Below are 23,024 nucleotides of genomic sequence, written 5' to 3'. Positions count from 1 at the left end.
AATGATTCTAAAGAAATAAAATATTCAACAGAAAAATATTTTTTTTTTTTGTATATTCTTACTTGAAGTATGTAACATGTCGTCTGCACACACAACAACTGTATCATCTGTGGAGTTAATAACGTTTATACCACCAATATCCTTCAGAAGTCTCAAAAGCTGATCTAAAATCAATACATTGAATGTAATTAATCAGTTTCTCCTTAATGATTGATGAGAAATACCACGTTGTTAACTATGTTGCTAACTATATGTTCACAGTTTTTGATGCAGATGTTTATCTTTATGTGGTTGACAAGCCCAAATGTAAACTTTATTGAAGTTAATATTTTAATATTGTAAAATAATAAACACCGTTAATGAACTTAGTACATTTTACAAACCTTTGGTTATATTTGTCCATTTGTCTCCACGCAATTCAAACTCAAAGTCTTGGTGTTTACTTTCTTTACATATGTCTCCATATTTATGCATCTTAGTGACCAAATAGTTCTCCTGCAACAATAATTTATTCTTAACCATAACGTCACATTTTTGCTCATGCGATGTATATTTTACCATCAAAATGATTTTTAAAAAATTAAACAATAGCACTGTGAGAAAATGAAACTCACCATACTTAGTGCAGTGCCTGCAAGCAGAGATTCTTTCACCCATCTATTACTAACAATTGTTTTCCTTTTAACCAAGCTGTCGAATAACTCAAATGAGGTGCAGTCAGTTTGTCCATGGTTAGCTGAAAGTTTATTCATCAAATGATTTTTTCAATGTAATGAATGTAATGAATGTAATGATGATTTTTACAGAAATAAACTAAGATTGTGGCTATTTTGGAAAGTAACAATGATGAAAACTGAAAGCAGATACGATATAAACGTAATTTATTTATGCACTATTGACACAGCGGCGTGAAGTTGGTAGTAAAGCAGTAACAGCAGAAACAGCAGTATTACTGCAACTAAGACATTGCAGTTTCAACAGTAAAAACAGTAATACTGCTGATACTGCCACAAAGCTGTAGATGGTAGTAACAGCAGTAAAACAGTGCAAAAGCTACTATAATCATCTTAAACTTATACCATTATTTTATGGTTCTGATAGTATTTTTCTAACAAACCATAAATACCATATATGTAATTATGGTATAGTGGGAGTAAGAATCATATTTTGTATTGTTATAGCGTAGTAAACACCTGAATTACTGTGGTCTGTGATGTCAGTCAATATTCCTCTATTTGTCTTTGTTACAGAACAAAGTTTGCAGGTAAGTTGCAGCAATGAAATACTACCCAGACAAGAGAATTATGATTGGTGCTCTTACTTTAAAGGGTCGTCGTCGGATATTTAAAGAACTGTCTGCAATGATTGTTTATAAATCTTGAGGAATGTTGTAAATAATTTCTAAGGATTGTTAATTCAAGAATATTGTCCTTTTTAAAATATGAACTGTCGAGTGTATTTGAAGACGAAAGAAAAAGTCTAACAATTTGTAAAATCTTAGTATGTTTGTCGGACTATCATTGGCGGCGATGAAAAGACCTTGAAAAACAAATTGACAGAGGATGTCAGATGGTATTTTCCTTTTAACTGATCATGCATGTTTACAGTTTAGTAATTTGCAGAATTTAATGACCCCCGAAAATGGAAAATTATGATTGTTTTCTTAAATTTGAACGGTTGCCGTCGGGAATTGAAATATCCGATGGTAATGGAAATATTGTTGTTCCTTGAAGACTAATGTTAACAATCTGTCAGGGTATCTAAATTTATAATTCATCCTGTTTAACGAAACGAGTTACAGCAGTAAGTCTTGAGCGTATTTTCGGTCTCAAGGAAAATGGTTAAATCTTAAAAAGTTTTTAGTATGTGTTATTAACTGTCGTCGGTGCGCAATAAATGGAACACGAAGAACAAATAAACTGAGGATGTCAGTCAGCATTCCTCTATTAACTGATCTTGCAGGGTCTTTGTTACAGACAATATTATTTTAATGATTTGCAGCAGTAAAAGACCACCAAACAAGACAAACTCTGATAGTTGCTCTTTCTTTGAACGGTTGTCGACGGCATCTGTAGGCAATTAAATTATTGATGTACCTCGAATTTTATTTTGTAACTTAATTGTAAGGATATCTAAATTAAGGATACTATTGTTTTTAAGAATACAGACTTTAAGCAGTAATGCTTTTTTGCTACACATTTATAGCAGTAACAACAGTATAACTGCTATTATTGCTGTTACTGCCAGAACCTAGTAGCAGTAATACTGCTGTTACTGCTTTTACTACTTTACTGCCAACTTCACTCAGCTTCTTGACACAAGATTACATGAAATGTTACTAATTCCATAAGAAATAATTAGATTGAACTTTCATATTTTGTTTCAGTACGTTTTACATGCTATATGCATTAATTATTACTGAATTTAGTTAAATTAATACAATTACACTTACATGCTTGGACAACAACAACTTCGGCATCGTCAACATTTTCTGTGAGTAGAAACTGTTTGAACAGTAACAAAAATCCCTGTAAAGTTCAAAATATCAGCATACACACCACGAAATTTCATTGAGGAATCTATAGTTATCTTTAATTAAAGAACTGTTTTGAAAATCAAAGATTTCGACTGTCCTGTATGCATAAAGTGATTTTCCAAGTGTATAAACTGTGTTTATAATTTTGTTATCTTTTCATTCAATTATTTTGAGGTGGGGAAACATAAATTCTGTTCTTGTCCTGTAAATACGCATTCTTGTTGCAATATAATATTCCTTTATTAGGAAAAGGATTTTGAATAAAATGTTGAATCTGGTAGATTATCGTTTTTTTCTTATCAATAGCAGTCACAAGATGGCTAAAAATAAAGTAAAGACAAATTTTCTTCATGTTTATTGTAAACAGCACACTTGAAAAGAGCAAACTACTACTGTTTCTAAATGTATGCCCTTGAACATAACAAAACACCTTCAAATGTTGCTACTAAAATACTTGAGTTAAGCAAATTGTATAATAACATCTTGTTTTGCACAAGTTACTGCGTAGATTGATTTCATAAACCAGTATTGAAATATGCAAATTGTAAAAACAGCAAACGAAAACACCCAAACCAAAACAGAAAACATACATATATATAATTATTTCTTTTCCAAACAAACACATGACTGTTTCTCAGGATAAAAACTCATTTCAAGAAAAAAAACTTACTTTATTTGGTCTAACAACACAAAAAAAGATTTTTGTTGGGAGATCAGGCGCACAAAAGTCAAGAACTTCCACTGTTGTTTGATCGTCTTTCCCAAATTCATGGTCAAGGTCTCCATTAGCCTGTGCATGAATGAATGTCGAAATACGGTATTACAAATGGCTTATTGTGAAATGAGAATAATCATACACACCACACTTAAGTAAAAAATGTTCGTTTATTTAAATGCATGCAAATGTACTAAAACCTTAAAAAAAAGGTTTGAACTTAATACATGTATTTTCCATATTTATTTTCCATCAAAAGTAATTATCAAAAGTTTTTGTATATATATGCATAACCACCTAATTTGCTATTTTTCAACACTTGATGTACTATTAGATTTCACTAGAAATCCGAAAAATCTCATGTCCTATTTACAATTTATATCATAGAAGAACTTAACATAAGCTCTTTCTTGGTTTCTTGGTCATTTACATGCCCCTGATCTTCATAAGCCTACATTGAAACAAAGTGAATAAATACACACCCGAAAAAGGACAAAGAGCACAAATGGGGACAATATTACACATATCAACATTGTATCAGTCGATCATACAGAAATACAAAGGTTACATGGAATCTTACAGTAAAATCATACTTTTAAGTACATTGTTCTGTGGTTCCAATGTATTTCTTTAGAGAGAGATGAAGCGCGGACAAGATTCATGGCGGACAAACTGATGGACATTTGGATCACTATATATGAAACTAACGAAAACAATACTTGATTCATCAGCTACTCTGCTAAATTTGTATCTCTCAACCCAAATCAATGCAGTTTAAATATACATCGACTCTGAACAATACTGCACATCTGTGTATTTCTCAAAACCACATCTATTTCAGCTTTGCACCCAGTGTAATCTTACAAAGAATATGTAGAATATCATATATACCCTCATCAATACAACAAATTTGTTATATTCAGCCACTATTAAGACAAAATGCATTAATGTAGAACTTACCAAAACATCCTCTGGGTCTTCGATATGTAAGTGCTTTCTGCCATTACCGACATTTTTATCAGCCTAAAAGGACCAAAAGAAGTGATGAAAAATACTAAACATTTGCAACTGAAACACAAAGATAATACGTCGTTTCTGTGACTCCCAAAAGGTTTTCATTATTTTTTTAATTTTTAATGTTACATTTCTGCATCGTTGTTTATTTGACAAAAGTAAATTAACGTATAGCATAAATGCGGTTAACTTAAAAAAATAAATATGACGAACAACAAATTATCAAGAAGTTAGCTGAATATATATTTTAAGTCATAATAGATAATTGGTTTTAAATACTCACAACATATATAGCTTAATTATGCACAGAACTGTTAAGAATATGTCTTTATAACCTCAGATAAAATCTACATTGGATAATAAAATGTTTAAATCAAATGTTTATTTTATAATAGTCGATGGTTAACAAGGTCATGTAATTAAAAGAAGCATTTACCAGTGCATCGTTCTGTAAATGTTCGGTTATTACTTCACTCTCTTGATGAATCCGGATTGCATCAGTCTGCAAAAGTACAGGAATAATTTTAACGCATTAAAAAACGAGGACAAAAGCACAAATGTAAACATATACTAAAACGCATCAATTAATGAAGACTATTTTAAAGTAAAAACCACACACGGAGACACAAAACCGTACAATTCTAACATCACTGTGTTGTTCTTACAGATGAATTCATTTTCCAAGCGTTTGTTATATCTTGCATAGAATACGTAGACAGACGTTAGATTATATCAGAAGAATTTATATCACTAAGGAATTTTAAACAACATTTTTCTGAGTTTCTTGGTTTATTACATGGCTCTTATCGTAATAAGCCTGCAAAAAAAAGAATGAAAAACACACACATCCAAATAAGGACAAAGCGCACAAATGAGAACAATATCACACACACTAGATCCATATCAGTCGATCATATAAAAACACAAAGGTTAAATAGAATCTGACAGTCAAAACATACTGTAAAGCACGTTGTTCTCTGATTCCGACATGTGTATTTAGAGAGAGATGGAAAGCGGACAAGAGTATAGCGGACAGACGGATAAGATAAACGGACGGACAGTGTGATACTTATGTCCCTTCTGGTACATGCCACTTATAAAGAAACAATTTGCTTCATAAGCTACTCTGTGAAATAAATTAGTATTTTTAATGCAAAATAATGCATCGACTCTGAAAAAAATTCTCTTCTGTGCAGCTACAAAAAACAAATTTATTTCCTCTATGCATTCTGCCAATATTTAGACAAAATGAATGAATGTAGAACTTACCACAACAACCTTTGGGTCTTCGATATGTAAGTGATTTCTGTCATTACCGACATCTTCATCAGCCTACCAAAAACCAAAGTGAAAATAATACACATCAAAATAAGGACAAACAAATAAAATTAGGACAAAAATACACACATCAGATAATCAGTAAATTACATACATAATGAACAAGCACTGATCTACAATTGAAAAACAATGATAAATACATCGTTTTATGACTTCAAAATCATTTTATATATTTTTGTTTGTGAATGTTACTTGTCTGCATTATGGCTCATTTACGTTACTGAAATAACGTATACCAAAATGTGGATAATATTAAATAAAAGAAAGTTATATTACAAGCAATAAATAATAAGCATCCAGATAAGTATGTAAAGCCATAAAGGATGTTCAGCATAAACTACTCACACCATATATAGCTTCACTAAGCACGGAACAATAAAGAATATGTCTCTCTGACATGAAATTAAATCCAAATTGGGAACTTAAATGTTTACTTTAAATGTTAATTTTATTCAAATGCCTGAATGTAGAACTTACCACCACATCCTTTGGGTCTTCGATATGTAAGTGATTTCTGTCAGTTCCGACATCTTCATCAGCCTACCAAAAACCAAAGTGAAAATAATACACATCAAAATGAGGACAAACAAATAAAATGAAGACAATAATACACACATCAGAAAATCAGTAAATTATAATTATACATAATGAGCAAGCACTTAACAATCTGCAACTGAAAAACAATGATAAATACATCGTTCTATGACTCCAATATCAATTTAATTATTTTTTATGAATGTAACTTGTCTGCATTATGGTTCATTTAACAATATTGAAATAACGTATACCAAAATGTGCATAAGATAAAAAAAGTTATATTACACGCAATAAATAATAAGCATCCAGATAAGTATGTAAAGCCATAAAGGATGTTCAGCATAAACTACTTACAACATATATAGCTTCACTATGCACGGAACTATAAAGAATATGACTCTCTGACTTGAAATTAAATCCAAATTGGGAACTAAAATGTTTACTTTAAATGATAATTTTATGATAGTCGTGTGTAAATAAATAAAACATTTACCAGTGTATCGTTCTGTGAATGTTCGGTTATTACTCCACTCTCTTTATGATTTAAGACTCCATCAGTCTGCAAAAGTGCAAGAGTAATATAAACCCAATTGCAAACGAGGACAAAAAAAAACACAAATGTAAACAAATTTTAAAAAGCATCATTTAATAAGGTTTATAATTGCATATGATTAAATGTGAACTTCTCTGAGGTACAAAGAAAAACACTTTCTGACATAAAATACCGTACAATTCTGATATGTATGTGCTGTTACGAAAATATGAATTAATTTGTCAAGTATTTGCTAAATCTTTAAATGAATACGTAGACAATCGTTAAATTCATCAGCTGATATTAGACCAATTTATATCACTGTAGACTTTAACACAACATTTTCTGAGCTTATTGGTTTATAACATGATAATGATCTTTATAAGCCTGTATTAAAACAAGAATGAAATACACACACACCCAAATAAGGACAAAGTGCACAAATGAGGACAATATTACACACACTAGATTTATATCAATCGATCAGATAGAAATACAAAGAAAACTGTGTCTTCGATATGGTTAATTAGAGATAAGTGAAGTGTGGACTGAATTCATGGTACACAGTCGGACAAACGGACTAACAGCATAATTACCATACGCTTTCGGTATATGACCTTATGTAAATAATATTTGATTCGTCAGTTACTCTGTAAGATATTTAAGTATCTTTAAGCGCAAAATGATGCATTTGAAAACACTCAACGACTCTGAAATTATTGCTCTTCTGTGTAGCTCTAAAACTATATTTATTTTCTCTTTAAATCTAGTGAAAATTTACAATGAAATGTAGACACTTCTGTTTATACTTTACTCTTTCATAAAACAAGAAAGTTATATTCAGCCAATATTGAGAAAAAAATGCATTGATGTTAAACTTACCAAAACATCCTTTGGGTTTTCTATATGTAAGTGATTTCTGCCATTACCGACATCTTTATCAGTCTACCAAGAACCAAAATAATACACATCAAAATGAGGACAAAAATCAAATGAAGACAAAAATACACATAATAGATAATCACTAAATTCAATAACTTATGAAAAAAGAACAACTAAATATTTGCAACTGATACTTCGTTTCGGTGACTCCAAAAACGTTTATAATTATTTTCAATTATTAATGTAACATTTCTGCATCATTGTTTATTAAATAATAGTTAAATAATGAATAGAAAAAATGCGGATGAAATCTAAAAGAGAAAGAAAAAAAGAATAAAATATGTTAAAACTAATATAACATGTCTGCATCATTGTTTGTTTATCAATAACTAAATAATTGAAAACTATTCTGAAGTAGAAATCACACACTGACACTTGATACCGTATAATTCTTATATACCTCTATTGTTCTTAAAAGATGAATTCATTTTCCAAGCGTTTGTTATATCTTGCATAGAATACGTAGACAGTCGTTAGATTATATCAGAAGAATTTATATCACTAAGGAATTTTAAACAACATTTTTCTGAGTTTCTTGGTTTATTACATGGCTCTTATCGTAATAAGCCTGCATAAAAAAAGAATGAAAAACACACACATCCAAATAAGGACAAAGCGCACAAATGAGAACAATATCACACACACTAGATCCATATCAGTCGATCATATAAAAACACAAAGGTTAAATAGAATCTGACAGTCAAAACATACTGTAAAGCACGTTGTTCTCTGATTCCGACATGTGTATTTAGAGAGAGATGGAAAGCGGACAAGACCTATGGCGGACAGACGGATAAGATAAACGGACGGACAGTGTGATACTTATGTTCCCTCTGGTACATACCGCTTATAAGGAAACAATTTGCTCCATAAGCTACTCTGTGAAATAAATAAGTATTTTTAATGCAAAATGATGCATCGACTCTGAAAAAAATATCTTCTGTGCAGCTCTCAAAAACATATTTATTTTCTCTATGCATCTAGTAAAACTTACAAAGACTTTGTGGACACTCCTGTAGATACTTAACAATTTGATAAAACAAGTAAGTTATATTCAGCCAATATTTAGACAAAATGCATGAATGTAGAACTTACCACAACATCCTTTGGGTCTTCGATATGTAAGTGATTTCTGTCAGTTCCGACATCTTCATCAGCCTACCAAAAACCAAGTGAAAATGATACACATCAAAATGAGGACAAACAAATAAAATGAAGACAATAATACACACATCAGAAAATCAGTAAATTATAATTATACATAATGAGCAAGCACTTAACAATCTGCAACTGAAAATCAATGATAAATACATCTTTCTATGACTGCCATATCAATTTAATTATTTTTATGAATGTTACTTGTCTGCATTATGACTCATTTAACAATAGTGAAATAACGTATAGCAAAATGTGCATAAGATAAAAAAAAGTTATATTACACGCAATAAATAATAAGCGTCCAGATAAGTATGTAAAGCCATAAAGGATGTTCAGCATAAACTACTCACAACATATATAGTTTAACTATGCACGAAACTATAAAGAATATGTCTCTCTAACTTGATATTAAATCCAAATTGGGAACTAAAATGTTTACTTTAAATGTTAATTTTATCATAGTCGTGTTTGAATTAATGAAACATTTACCAGTGCATCGTTCTGTGAATGTTCGGTTATTACTCCACTCTCTTTATGAATTAAGACTCCATCAGTCTGCAAAAGTTCAAGAGTAATATAAACCCAATTGCAAACGAGGACAAAAAAAACACAAATGTAAAAATTTTTTTTAAAAAGCATCATTTAATAAGGTTTAAAATTGCATATGATTAACTGTGAACTTCTCTGAGGTACAAAGAAAAACACTTTCTGACATAAAATACCGTACAATTCTGATATATATGTGCTGTTACGAAAATATGAATTTATTTGTCAAGTATTTGCTAAATCTTTAAATGAATACGTAGACAATCGTTAAATTCATCAGCTGATATTAGACCAATTTATATCACTGTAGACTTTAACACAACATTTTCTGAGCTTATTGGTTTATAACATGATAATGATCTTTATAAGCCTGTATTAAAACAAGAATGAAATACACACACACCCAAATAAGGACAAAGTGCACAAATGAGGACAATATTACACACACTAGCTTTATATCAATCGATCAGATAGAAATGCAAAGAAAACTGTGACTTCGACATGGTTAATTAGAGATAAGCGAAGTGTGGACTAAATTCATGGCACACAGTCGGACAAACGGACGAACAGCATGATTACAATACGCTTTCGGTATATGACCTTATGTAGATAATATTTGATTCGTCAGCTACTCTGTAAGATATATATATATCTTTAAGCGCAAAATGATGCAGTTGAAAACACTCAACGACTCTGAAATTATTGCTCTTCTGTGTAGCTCTAAAACTATATTTATTTTCTCTTTTAATCTAGTGAAAATTTACAATGAAATGTAGACACTTCTGTTTATACTTTACTCTTTCATAAAACAAGAAAGTTATATTCAGCCAATATTGAGAAAAAACGCATTGATGTTGAACTTACCAAAACATCCTTTGGGTTTTCTATATGTAAGTGATTTCTGCAATTACCGACATCTTTATCAGTCTACCAAGAACCAAAGTAATACACATCAAAATTAGGACAAAAAATCAAATGAAGACAAAAATACACATAATAGATAATCACTAAATTCAATAACTTATGAAAAAAGAACAACTAAATATTTGCAACTGATACTTCGTTTCGGTGACTCCAAAAAAGTTTATAATTATTTTCAATTATTAATGTAACATTTCTGCATCATTGTTTATTAAATAATAGTTAAATAATGAATAGAAAAAATGCGGATGAAATCTAAAAGAGAAAGAAAAAAAGAATAAAATATGTTAAAACTAATATAACATGTCTGCATCATTGTTTGTTTATCAATAACTAAATAATTGAAAACTATTCTGAAGTAGAAATCACACACTGACACTTGATACCGTATAATTCTTATATACCTCTATTGTTCTTAAAAGATGAATTCATTTTCCAAGCGTTTGTTATATCTTGCATAGAATACGTAGACAGTCGTTAGATTATATCAGAAGAATTTATATCACTAAGGAATTTTAAACAACATTTTTCTGAGTTTCTTGGTTTATTACATGGCTCTTATCGTAATAAGCCTGCATAAAAAAGAATGAAAAACACACACATCCAAATAAGGACAAAGCGCACAAATGAGAACAATATCACACACACTAGATCCATATCAGTCGATCATATAAAAACACAAAGGTTAAATAGAATCTGACAGTCAAAACATACTGTAAAGCACGTTGTTCTCTGATTCCGACATGTGTATTTAGAGAGAGAGATGGAAAGCGGACAAGACCTATGGCGGACAGACGGATAAGATAAACGGACGGACAGTGTGATACTTATGTTCCTTCTGGTACATACCGCTTATAAGGAAACAATTTGCTCCATAAGCTACTCTGTGAAATAAATAAGTATTTTTAATGCAAAATGATGCATCGACTCTGAAAAAAATATCTTCTGTGCAGCTCTCAAAAACATATTTATTTTCTCTATGCATCTAGTAAAACTTACAAAGACTTTGTGGACACTCCTGTAGATACTTAACAATTTGATAAAACAAGTAAGTTATATTCAGCCAATATTTAGACAAAATGCATGAATGTAGAACTTACCACAACATCCTTTGGGTCTTCGATATGTAAGTGATTTCTGTCAGTTCCGACATCTTCATCAGCCTACCAAAAACCAAGTGAAAATGATACACATCAAAATGAGGACAAACAAATAAAATGAAGACAATAATACACACATCAGAAAATCAGTAAATTATAATTATACATAATGAGCAAGCACTTAACAATCTGCAACTGAAAATCAATGATAAATACATCTTTCTATGACTGCCATATCAATTTAATTATTTTTTATGAATGTTACTTGTCTGCATTATGACTCATTTAACAATAGTGAAATAACGTATAGCAAAATGTGCATAAGATAAAAAAAAGTTATATTACACGCAATAAATAATAAGCGTCCAGATAAGTATGTAAAGCCATAAAGGATGTTCAGCATAAACTACTCACAACATATATAGTTTAACTATGCACGAAACTATAAAGAATATGTCTCTCTAACTTGATATTAAATCCAAATTGGGAACTAAAATGTTTACTTTAAATGTTAATTTTATCATTGTCGTGTTTGAATTAATGAAACATTTACCAGTGCATCGTTCTGTGAATGTTCGGTTATTACTCCACTCTCTTTATGAATTAAGACTCCATCAGTCTGCAAAAGTTCAAGAGTAATATAAACCCAATTGCAAACGAGGACAAAAAAAAACACAAATGTAAACAAAATTTTTAAAAAGCATCATTTAATAAGGTTTAAAATTGCATATGATTAACTGTGAACTTCTCTGAGGTACAAAGAAAAACACTTTCTGACATAAAATACCGTACAATTCTGATATATATGTGCTGTTACGAAAATATGAATTTATTTGTCAAGTATTTGCTAAATCTTTAAATGAATACGTAGACAATCGTTAAATTCATCAGCTGATATTAGACCAATTTATATCACTGTAGACTTTAACACAACATTTTCTGAGCTTATTGGTTTATAACATGATAATGATCTCTATAAGCCTGTATTAAAACAAGAATGAAATACACACACACCCAAATAAGGACAAAGTGCACAAATGAGGACAATATTACACACACTAGAATTATATCAATCGATCAGATAGAAATACAAAGAAAACTGTGACTTCGACATGGTTAATTAGAGATAAGCGAAGTGTGGACTAAATTCATGGCACACAGTCGGACAGACGGACGAACAGCATGATTACAATACGCTTTCGGTATATGACCTTATGTAGATAATATTTGATTCGTCAGCTACTCTGTAAGATATATAAATATCTTTAAGCGCAAAATGATGCAGTTGAAAACACTCAACGACTCTGAAATTATTGCTCTTCTGTGTAGCTCTAAAACTATATTTATTTTCTCTTTAAATCTAGTGAAAATTTACAATGAAATGTAGACACTTCTGTTTATACTTTACTCTTTCATAAAACAAGAAAGTTATATACAGCCAATATTGAGAAAAAACGCATTGATGTTGAACTTACCAAAACATCCTTTGGGTTTTCTATATGTAAGTGATTTCTGCAATTACCGACATCTTTATCAGTCTACCAAGAACCAAAGTAATACACATCAAAATGAGGACAAAAAATCAAATGAAGACAAAAATACACATAATAGATAATCACTAAATTCAATAACTTATGAAAAAAGAACAACTAAATATTTGCAACTGATACTTCGTTTCGGTGACTCCAAAAACGTTTATAATTATTTTCAATTATTAATGTAACATTTCTGCATCATTGTTTATTAAATAATAGTTAAATAATGAATAGAAAAAATGCGGATGAAATCTAAAAGAGAAAGAAAAAAAGAATAAAATATGTTAAAACTAATATAACATGTCTGCATCATTGTTTGTTTATCAATAACTAAATAATTGAAATTTATTCTGAAGTAGAAATCACACACTGACACTTGATACCGTATAATTCTTATATACCTCTATTGTTCTTAAAAGATGAATTCATTTTCCAAGCGTTTGTTATATCTTGCATAGAATACGTAGACAGTCTTTAGATTATATCAGAAGAATTTATATCACTAAGGAATTTTAAACAACATTTTTCTGAGTTTCTTGGTTTATTACATGGCTCTTATCGTAATAAGCCTGCATAAAAAAAGAATGAAAAACACACACATCCAAATAAGGACAAAGCGCACAAATGAGAACAATATCACACACACTAGATCCATATCAGTCGATCATATAAAAACACAAAGGTTAAATAGAATCTGACAGTCAAAACATACTGTAAAGCACGTTGTTCTCTGATTCCGACATGTGTATTTAGAGAGAGATGGAAAGCGGACAAGACCTATGGCGGACAGACGGATAAGATAAACGGACGGACAGTGTGATACTTATGTTCCTTCTGGTACATACCGCTTATAAGGAAACAATTTGCTCCATAAGCTACTCTGTGAAATAAATAAGTATTTTTAATGCAAAATGATACATCGACTCTGAAAAAAATATCTTCTGTGCAGCTCTCAAAAACATATTTATTTTCTCTATGCATCTAGTAAAACTTACAAAGACTTTGTGGACACTCCTGTAGATACTTAACAATTTGATAAAACAAGTAAGTTATATTCAGCCAATATTTAGACAAAATGCATGAATGTAGAACTTACCACAACATCCTTTGGGTCTTCGATATGTAAGTGATTTCTGTCAGTTCCGACATCTTCATCAGCCTACCAAAAACCAAGTGAAAAATGATACACATCAAAATGAGGACAAACAAATAAAATGAAGACAATAATACACACATCAGAAAATCAGTAAATTATAATTATACATAATGAGCAAGCACTTAACAATCTGCAACTGAAAATCAATGATAAATACATCTTTCTATGACTGCCATATCAATTTAATTATTTTTTATGAATGTTACTTGTCTGCATTATGGCTCATTTAACAATAGTGAAATAACGTATAGCAAAATGTGCATAAGATAAAAAAAAAGTTATATTACACGCAATAAATAATAAGCGTCCAGATAAGTATGTAAAGCCATAAAGGATGTTCAGCATAAACTACTCACAACATATATAGTTTAACTATGCACGAAACTATAAAGAATATGTCTCTCTAACTTGATATTAAATCCAAATTGGGATCTAAAATGTTTACTTTAAATGTTAATTTTATCATAGTCGTGTTTGAATTAATGAAACATTTACCAGTGCATCGTTCTGTGAATGTTCGGTTATTACTCCACTCTCTTTATGAATTAAGACTCCATCAGTCTGCAAAAGTTCAAGAGTAATATAAACCCAATTGCAAACGAGGACAAAAAAAAACACAAATGTAAACAAAATTTTTAAAAAGCATCATTTAATAAGGTTTAAAATTGCATATGATTAACTGTGAACTTCTCTGAGGTACAAAGAAAAACACTTTCTGACATAAAATACCGTACAATTCTGATATATATGTGCTGTTACGAAAATATGAATTTATTTGTCAAGTATTTGCTAAATCTTTAAATGAATACGTAGACAATCGTTAAATTCATCAGCTGATATTAGACCAATTTATATCACTGTAGACTTTAACACAACATTTTCTGAGCTTATTGGTTTATAACATGATAATGATCTTTATAAGCCTGTATTAAAACAAGAATGAAATACACACACACCCAAATAAGGACAAAGTGCACAAATGAGGACAATATTACACACACTAGATTTATATCAATCGATCAGATAGAAATACAAAGAAAACTGTGACTTCGACATGGTTAATTAGAGATAAGCGAAGTGTGGACTAAATTCATGGCACACAGTCGGACAAACGGACGAACAGCATGATTACAATACGCTTTCGGTATATGACCTTATGTAGATAATATTTGATTCGTCAGCTACATGTACTCTGTAAGATATATAAATATCTTTAAGCGCAAAATGATGCAGTTGAAAACACTCAACGACTCTGAAATTATTGCTCTTCTGTGTAGCTCTAAAACTATATTTATTTTCTCTTTCAATCTAGTGAAAATTTACAATGAAATGTAGACACTTCTGTTTATACTTTACTCTTTCATAAAACAAGAAAGTTATATTCAGCCAATATTGAGAAAAAATGCATTGATGTTGAACTTACCAAAACATCCTTTGGGTTTTCTATATGTAAGTGATTTCTGCAATTACCGACATCTTTATCAGTCTACCAAGAACCAAAGTAATACACATCAAAATGAGGACAAAAAATCAAATGAAGACAAAAATACACATAATAGATAATCACTAAATTCAATAACTTATGAAAAAAGAACAACTAAATATTTGCAACTGATACTTCGTTTCGGTGACTCCAAAAACGTTTATAATTATTTTCAATTATTAATGTAACATTTCTGCATCATTGTTTATTAAATAATAGTTAAATAATGAATAGAAAAAATGCGGATGAAATCTAAAAGAGAAAGAAAAAAAGAATAAAATATGTTAAAACTAATATAACATGTCTGCATCATTGTTTGTTTATCAATAACTAAATAATTGAAAACTATTCTGAAGTAGAAATCACACACTGACACTTGATACCGTATAATTCTTATATACCTCTATTGTTCTTAAAAGATGAATTCATTTTCCAAGCGTTTGTTATATCTTGCATAGAATACGTAGACAGTCGTTAGATTATATCAGAAGAATTTATATCACTAAGGAATTTTAAACAACATTTTTCTGAGTTTCTTGGTTTATTACATGGCTCTTATCGTAATAAGCCTGCATAAAAAAGAATGAAAAACACACACATCCAAATAAGGACAAAGCGCACAAATGAGAACAATATCACACACACTAGATCCATATCAGTCGATCATATAAAAACACAAAGGTTAAATAGAATCTGACAGTCAAAACATACTGTAAAGCACGTTGTTCTCTGATTCCGACATGTGTATTTAGAGAGAGATGGAAAGCGGACAAGACCTATGGCGGACAGACGGATAAGATAAACGGACGGACAGTGTGATACTTATGTTCCTTCTGGTACATACCGCTTATAAGGAAACAATTTGCTCCATAAGCTACTCTGTGAAATAAATAAGTATTTTTAATGCAAAATGATGCATCGACTATGAAAAAAATATCTTCTGTGCAGCTCTCAAAAACATATTTATTTTCTCTATGCATCTAGTAAAACTTACAAAGACTTTGTGGACACTCCTGTAGATACTTAACAATTTGATAAAACAAGTAAGTTATATTCAGCCAATATTTAGACAAAATGCATGAATGTAGAACTTACCACAACATCCTTTGGGTCTTCGATATGTAAGTGATTTCTGTCAGTTCCGACATCTTCATCAGCCTACCAAAAACCAAGTGAAAATGATACACATCAAAATGAGGACAAACAAATAAAATGAAGACAATAATACACACATCAGAAAATCAGTAAATTATAATTATACATAATGAGCAAGCACTTAACAATCTGCAACTGAAAATCAATGATAAATACATCTTTCTATGACTGCCATATCAATTTAATTATTTTTTATGAATGTTACTTGTCTGCATTATGGCTCATTTAACAATAGTGAAATAACGTATAGCAAAATGTGCATAAGATAAAAAAAAAGTTATATTACACGCAATAAATAATAAGCGTCCAGATAAGTATGTAAAGCCATAAAGGATGTTCAGCATAAACTACTCACAACATATATAGTTTAACTATGCACGAAACTATAAAGAATATGTCTCTCTAACTTGATATTAAATCCAAATTGGGAACTAAAATGTTTACTTTAAATGTTAATTTTATCATAGTCGTGTTTGAATTAATGAAACATTTACCAGTGCATCGTTCTGTGAATGTTCGGTTATTACTCCACTCTCTTTATGAATTAAGACTCCATCAGTCTGCAAAAGTTCAAGAGTAATATAAACCCAATTGCAAACGAGGACAAAAAAAAAACACAAATGTAAACAAATTTTTAAAAAGCATCATTTAATAAGGTTTAAAATTGCATATGATTAACTGTGAACTTCTCTGAGGTACAAAGAAAAACACTTTCTGACATAAAATACCGTACAATTCTGATATATATGTGCTGTTACGAAAATATGAATTTATTTGTCAAGTATTTGCTAAATCTTTAAATGAATACGTAGACAATCGTTAAATTCATCAGCTGATATTAGACCAATTTATATCACTGTAGACTTTAACACAACATTTTCTGAGCTTATTGGTTTATAACATGATAATGATCTTTATAAGCCTGTATTAAAACAAGAATGAAATACACACACACACCCAAATAAGGACAAAGTGCACAAATGAGGACAATATTACACACACTGGATTTATATCAATCGATCACATAGAAATACAAAGAAAACTGTGACTTCGACATGGTTAATTAGAGATAAGCGAAGTGTGGACTAAATTCATGGCACACAGTCAGACAAACGGACGAACAGCATGATTACAATACGCTTTCGGTATATGACCTTATGTAGATAATATTTGATTCGTCAGCTACTCTGTAAGATATATAAATATCTTTAAGCGCAAAATGATGCAGTTGAAAACACTCAACGACTCTGAAATTATTGCTCTTCTGTGTAGCTCTAAAACTATATTTATTTTCTCTTTCAATCTAGTGAAAATTTACAATGAAATGTAGACACTTCTGTTTATACTTTACTCTTTCATAAAACAAGAAAGTTATATTCAGCCAATATTGAGAAAAAACGCATTGATGTTGAACTTACCAAAACATCCTTTGGGTTTTCTATATGTAAGTGATTTCTGCCATTACCGACATCTTTATCAGTCTACCAAGAACCAAAATAATACACATCAAAATGAGGACAAAAAATCAAATGAAGACAAAAATACACATAATAGATAATCACTAAATTCAATAACTTATGAAAAAAGAACAACTAAATATTTGCAACTGATACTTCGTTTCGGTGACTCCAAAAACGTTTATAATTATTTTCAATTATTAATGTAACATTTCTGCATCATTGTTTATTAAATAATAGTTAAATAATGAATAGAAAAAATGCGGATGAAATCTAAAAGAGAAAGAAAAAAAAGAATAAAATATGTTAAAACTAATATAACATGTCTGCATCATTGTTTGTTTTATCAATAACTAAATAATTGAAAACTATTCTGAAGTAGAAATCACACACTGACACTTGATACCGTATAATTCTTATATACCTCTATTGTTCTTAAAAGATGAATTCATTTTCCAAGCGTTTGTTATATCTTGCATAGAATACGTAGACAGTCGTTAGATTATATCAGAAGAATTTATATCACTAAGGAATTTTAAACAACATTTTTCTGAGTTTCTTGGTTTATTACATGGCTCTTATCGTAATAAGCCTGCATAAAAAAAGAATGAAAAACACACACATCCAAATAAGGACAAAGCGCACAAATGAGAACAATATCACACACACTAGATCCATATCAGTCGATCATATAAAAACACAAAGGTTAAATAGAATCTGACAGTCAAAACATACTGTAAAACACGCTGTTCTCTGATTCCGACATGTGTATTTAGAGAGAGATGGAAAGCGGGCAAGACCTATGGCGGACAGACGGATAAGATAAACGGACGGACAGTGTGATACTTATGTTCCTTCTGGTACATGCCACTTATAAAGAAACAATTTGCTCCATAAGCTACTCTGTGAAATAAATAAGTATTTTTAATGCAAAATGATGCATCGACTCTGAAAAAAATATCTTCTGTGCAGCTCTCAAAAACATATTTATTTTCTCTATGCATCTAGTAAAACTTACAAAGACTTTGTGGACACTCCTGTAGATACTTAACAATTTGATAAAACAAGTAAGTTATATTCAGCCAATATTTAGACAAAATGCATGAATGTAGAACTTACCACCACATCCTTTGGGTCTTCGATATGTAAGTGATTTCTGTCAGTTCCGACATCTTCATCAGCCTACCAAAAACCCAAAGTGAAAATAATACACATCAAAATGAGGACAAACAAATAAAATGAAGACAATAATACACACATCAGAAAATCAGTAAATTATATACATAATGAGCAAGCTCTTAACAATCTGCAACTGAAAATCAATGATAAATACATCGTTCTATGACTCCCATATCAATTTAATTATTTTTTATGAATGTAACTTGTCTGCATTATGGTACATTTAACAATATTGAAATAACGTATAGCAAAATGTGCATAAGATAAAAAAAAGTTATATTACACGCAATAAATAATAAGCATCCAGATAAGTATGTAAAGCCATAAAGGATGTTCAGCATAAACTACTTACAACATATATAGCTTCAATATGCACGGAACTATAAAGAATATGACTCTCTGACTTGAAATTAAATCCAAATTGGGAACTAAAATGTTTACTTTAAATGTTAATTTAATCATAGTCGTGTGTGAATTAATGAAACATTTTACCAGTGTATCGTTCTGTGAATGTTCGGTTATTACTCCACTCTCTTTATGAATAAGGACTTCAACAGTCTGCAAAAGTGCAAGCGTAATATAATCCCAATTGCAAACGAGAACAAAAAAAACACAAATGTAAACAAAATTTAAAAAGCATCATTTAATAAGGTTTATAATTGCATATGATAAACTGTGAACTTCTCTGAGGTACAAAGAAAAACACTTTCCGACATAAAATACTGTACAATTCTGATATATCTGTGCTGTTACGAAAATATGAATTCATTTGTCAAGTATTTGCTAAATCTTTAAATGAATACGTAGACAATCGTTAAATTCATCAGCTGATATTAGACAAATTTATATCACTGTAGACTTTAACACAACATTTTCTGAGCTTATTGGTTTATAACATGATAATGATCTTTATAAGCCTGTATTAAAACAAGAATGAAATACACACACATCAAAATAAGGACAAAGCGCACAAACGAGGACAATATTACACACACTAGATTAATATCAATCGATCAGATAGAAAAACAAAGAACATTACTGCCAAAGCACACTGTTAAGCACATTGTTCTGTGATTGTTAAGGGATAAGTAAATTGTGGACTACATTCATTGCAGACAGGTGGAAAAACGGACGAATTACAGGATTACTATATGCTTTCCAGTATATAACACTTATGCAGATAATGCCTGATTCGTCAGCTTCTCTGTAAGATATTTTGGTATCTTTAAACGCAAAATGATTCAGTTGAAAACTCAACGATTCTGAAAATATTGCTCTACTGTGATACCCTAAAACCATATTTATTTCCTGTATGAATCTACTGAAAGTTTACAATGAAAATGTGGACTTTACACTTTCACAAAACAAGTAAAGTTATATTAAGCCAATATTGAGACAAAATGCATTAATGTAGAACTTACAAAAACATCCTCTGGGTCTTCGATATGTAAGTGATTTCTGCCATTACCGACATCTTTATCAGCCTACCAAGAACCAAAATTATGCACATCAAAATGAGGACAAACAAATCAAATGAAGACAAAAATACACATAACAGATAATCACTAAACTCAATAAATTATAAAAAAACTAAACATTTGCAACTGAATCATCGTTTTTTGTAATTTTCACTGTTTTCAATTGTTAATGTTACAAAGAGAAAATTTTATATGACTATGTCTTTCGTTCTCATCCTGTCCTGATTTATGTTAAAGTATGGCTATATAAATGTATATGTAAATTCTATATATTTTGGGAATAGAATATTTTTTAACTAATGTAACATGTCTGCATCATTGTTTATTTATCAATAACTAAATAACGAATAGCAAAAATGCGGATAAACATAAATTATGCACAGTACTATAAAGAATATGTCGTCATTACCTCAGATAAAATCTACATGGGCACTTATATGTTTACAATGAATACTTATTCTATCATATTCGACTGCTAACATGTTAATAGGTATTAAAGAAACATGTACCAGTGCATCGTTCTGTAAATGGTCGGTTATTGCTTCACTCACTTTATGAATTAGGACCTAATCAGCCAGCGAAAGTTCAAGAGAAATATTAACACAATAAAAACAAATGTAAACATGATTTAACCTATCATTTAATGAAGTAAATAATTGCGTATGATAAATTGTGAACTATTCTGAAGTAGAAAACACATCCTGACAGTAAACACCGTACAATTCTTACATATCTATATTGTTATCAACATATGAATTCACTTTTTAAGCGTTTGCTGAATTTGAGACTTGAAAAGAATATGTAGACATCCACAGAACGATGCACTTGAACAGAAACAATTCCCTGATGTATTGATTTGGAAATACGAGCAGTACTATTTAAGTCATTTCGTAAAAAGAATTGTCCCTTTTTATCGGTTCATTCACCAGGATGTAGAATTGGAGCATAAACATACCGTTCTCCAAGGTAAAGTGTCTACTCCGTAGTCAAATCTTAACTCTTCATTGACGGCAATGTCTCTATTAGCAAACAAGCAAAGATGAGGCTTTCCATCCACTGGTATTATCTTCATCTCTGCATTGTTTTTAACAGTACCTTTCTTTGAATCATTTACCATTCTACCGGAATAGAATATATCCTCAGTTGCATCAATGCTGAAAGTAAAATTAACATTTTGTAATAGAGTTATATTGTTATTCAAGAACATACTGGTTTTGTTAAAGCCAAGTAGTCCAATAGAATCGAATCTTAAACACTTATAAAAATGTCTACATATCAACTGAATATGATCTTTGAGGGCATTTGCGACGGATTAAGACTGATCATAATAGCTCAGTTGGAGCATTTTGTACAAATGTGAGCTGAAAATATTCACATGTTAAACAGTAAAAGAACATACCATAGAGTTTTACTATTGTATTTGAAGAAATACATAAAACTCCCTTCGTTTTTCTCGTCATAGCTCTTTTCTAACTTTCTTGCAAGGCTGTATTTATCAATTAATTGACCCCTATACTCCAATAGGAACTCTCCTTTAGAAAAGGTTTTGGTTGTAAAAACGCCTTCACCTGAAATTTAAAATGTTACCATACATGTATGAACTGTAGAAGAAATACATTAAGTGTTTTTTTTCTTTAACGGTCATGTTTAGAACTTATCTTCTTGTACAATACCAAATTCCAGATGTTTTTGTAAAATTATGAAATATTTTAGTTTAAGGAATGTTACAAAATTACAATAGGTCATTTCTTTACCTTTAGACATTTTTCAAGCTTAGAGTATTTTTCATTTCCTATATATATCTTCAGATTTCAGATTTAACTACAACAGGTAAATACAAAATGGTTTCACGCTATAAGTTAATTGAACTCGGAAAGTATTTAAAAAAAATGCCAATTTTCATTTATAACATCGCATGTGTCAATTAAGTGGAACCATTTCAAATATTTATCCTAATTTACTTTAATATATTGATTTTTAAGAAAAACAAAAATTATAGCCGTTTAACGTAGGTAATTTGTAATATTTTTAATTGAGTACCCCTACCCCAAGTTTTCTATGAATTCTTTTTTCTTTTAACACGCCATGATTATACAGATTTTATCAAAATTGCTACTTATATCAAAATTATACAAAGTCAAAAGGAAGAAAAAAATCTGTACTAGACGAGGTGTTGCAAACATGCCTTACCTAACACAGCTGTAAAATACAACATTAGTGAATTCTTGGTTCTTTTAAAAGT

At 30.3% G+C, this 23,024-nt stretch overlaps 1 protein-coding gene across 1 annotated transcript; it reads right to left on the bottom strand.

Annotated features, from left to right (window-relative positions):
• Positions 1-3,907: 3,907 nt before the first annotated feature.
• On the bottom strand, positions 3,908-22,546 carry LOC132733312 (uncharacterized). Its single transcript, XM_060719931.1, has 20 exons — positions 22,537-22,546; positions 22,158-22,350; positions 21,738-22,029; positions 20,726-20,788; positions 19,797-19,862; positions 19,245-19,307; positions 18,087-18,149; positions 17,163-17,228; positions 16,609-16,671; positions 15,454-15,516; positions 14,526-14,591; positions 13,971-14,033; positions 12,815-12,877; positions 11,893-11,958; positions 11,340-11,402; positions 10,183-10,245; positions 9,262-9,327; positions 8,710-8,772; positions 4,702-4,767; positions 3,908-4,274 (listed from the first exon to the last, which is right to left on the bottom strand). The coding sequence occupies exons 1-20, from the start codon at positions 22,544-22,546 to the stop codon at positions 4,089-4,091; spliced, it is 1,707 nt and encodes a 568-aa protein (XP_060575914.1). The 3' UTR covers positions 3,908-4,088.
• Positions 22,547-23,024: the final 478 nt, after the last annotated feature.

Source organism: Ruditapes philippinarum, unplaced genomic scaffold (assembly GCF_026571515.1).
Source record: "Ruditapes philippinarum isolate M1 unplaced genomic scaffold, ASM2657151v2 ctg8434_1_1_1_1, whole genome shotgun sequence".
Taxonomy (NCBI): Eukaryota; Metazoa; Mollusca; class Bivalvia; order Venerida; family Veneridae; genus Ruditapes; species Ruditapes philippinarum.
Note: the sequence above shows the minus strand (reverse complement) of the source record. Positions and strands in the feature narration are given on the sequence as shown.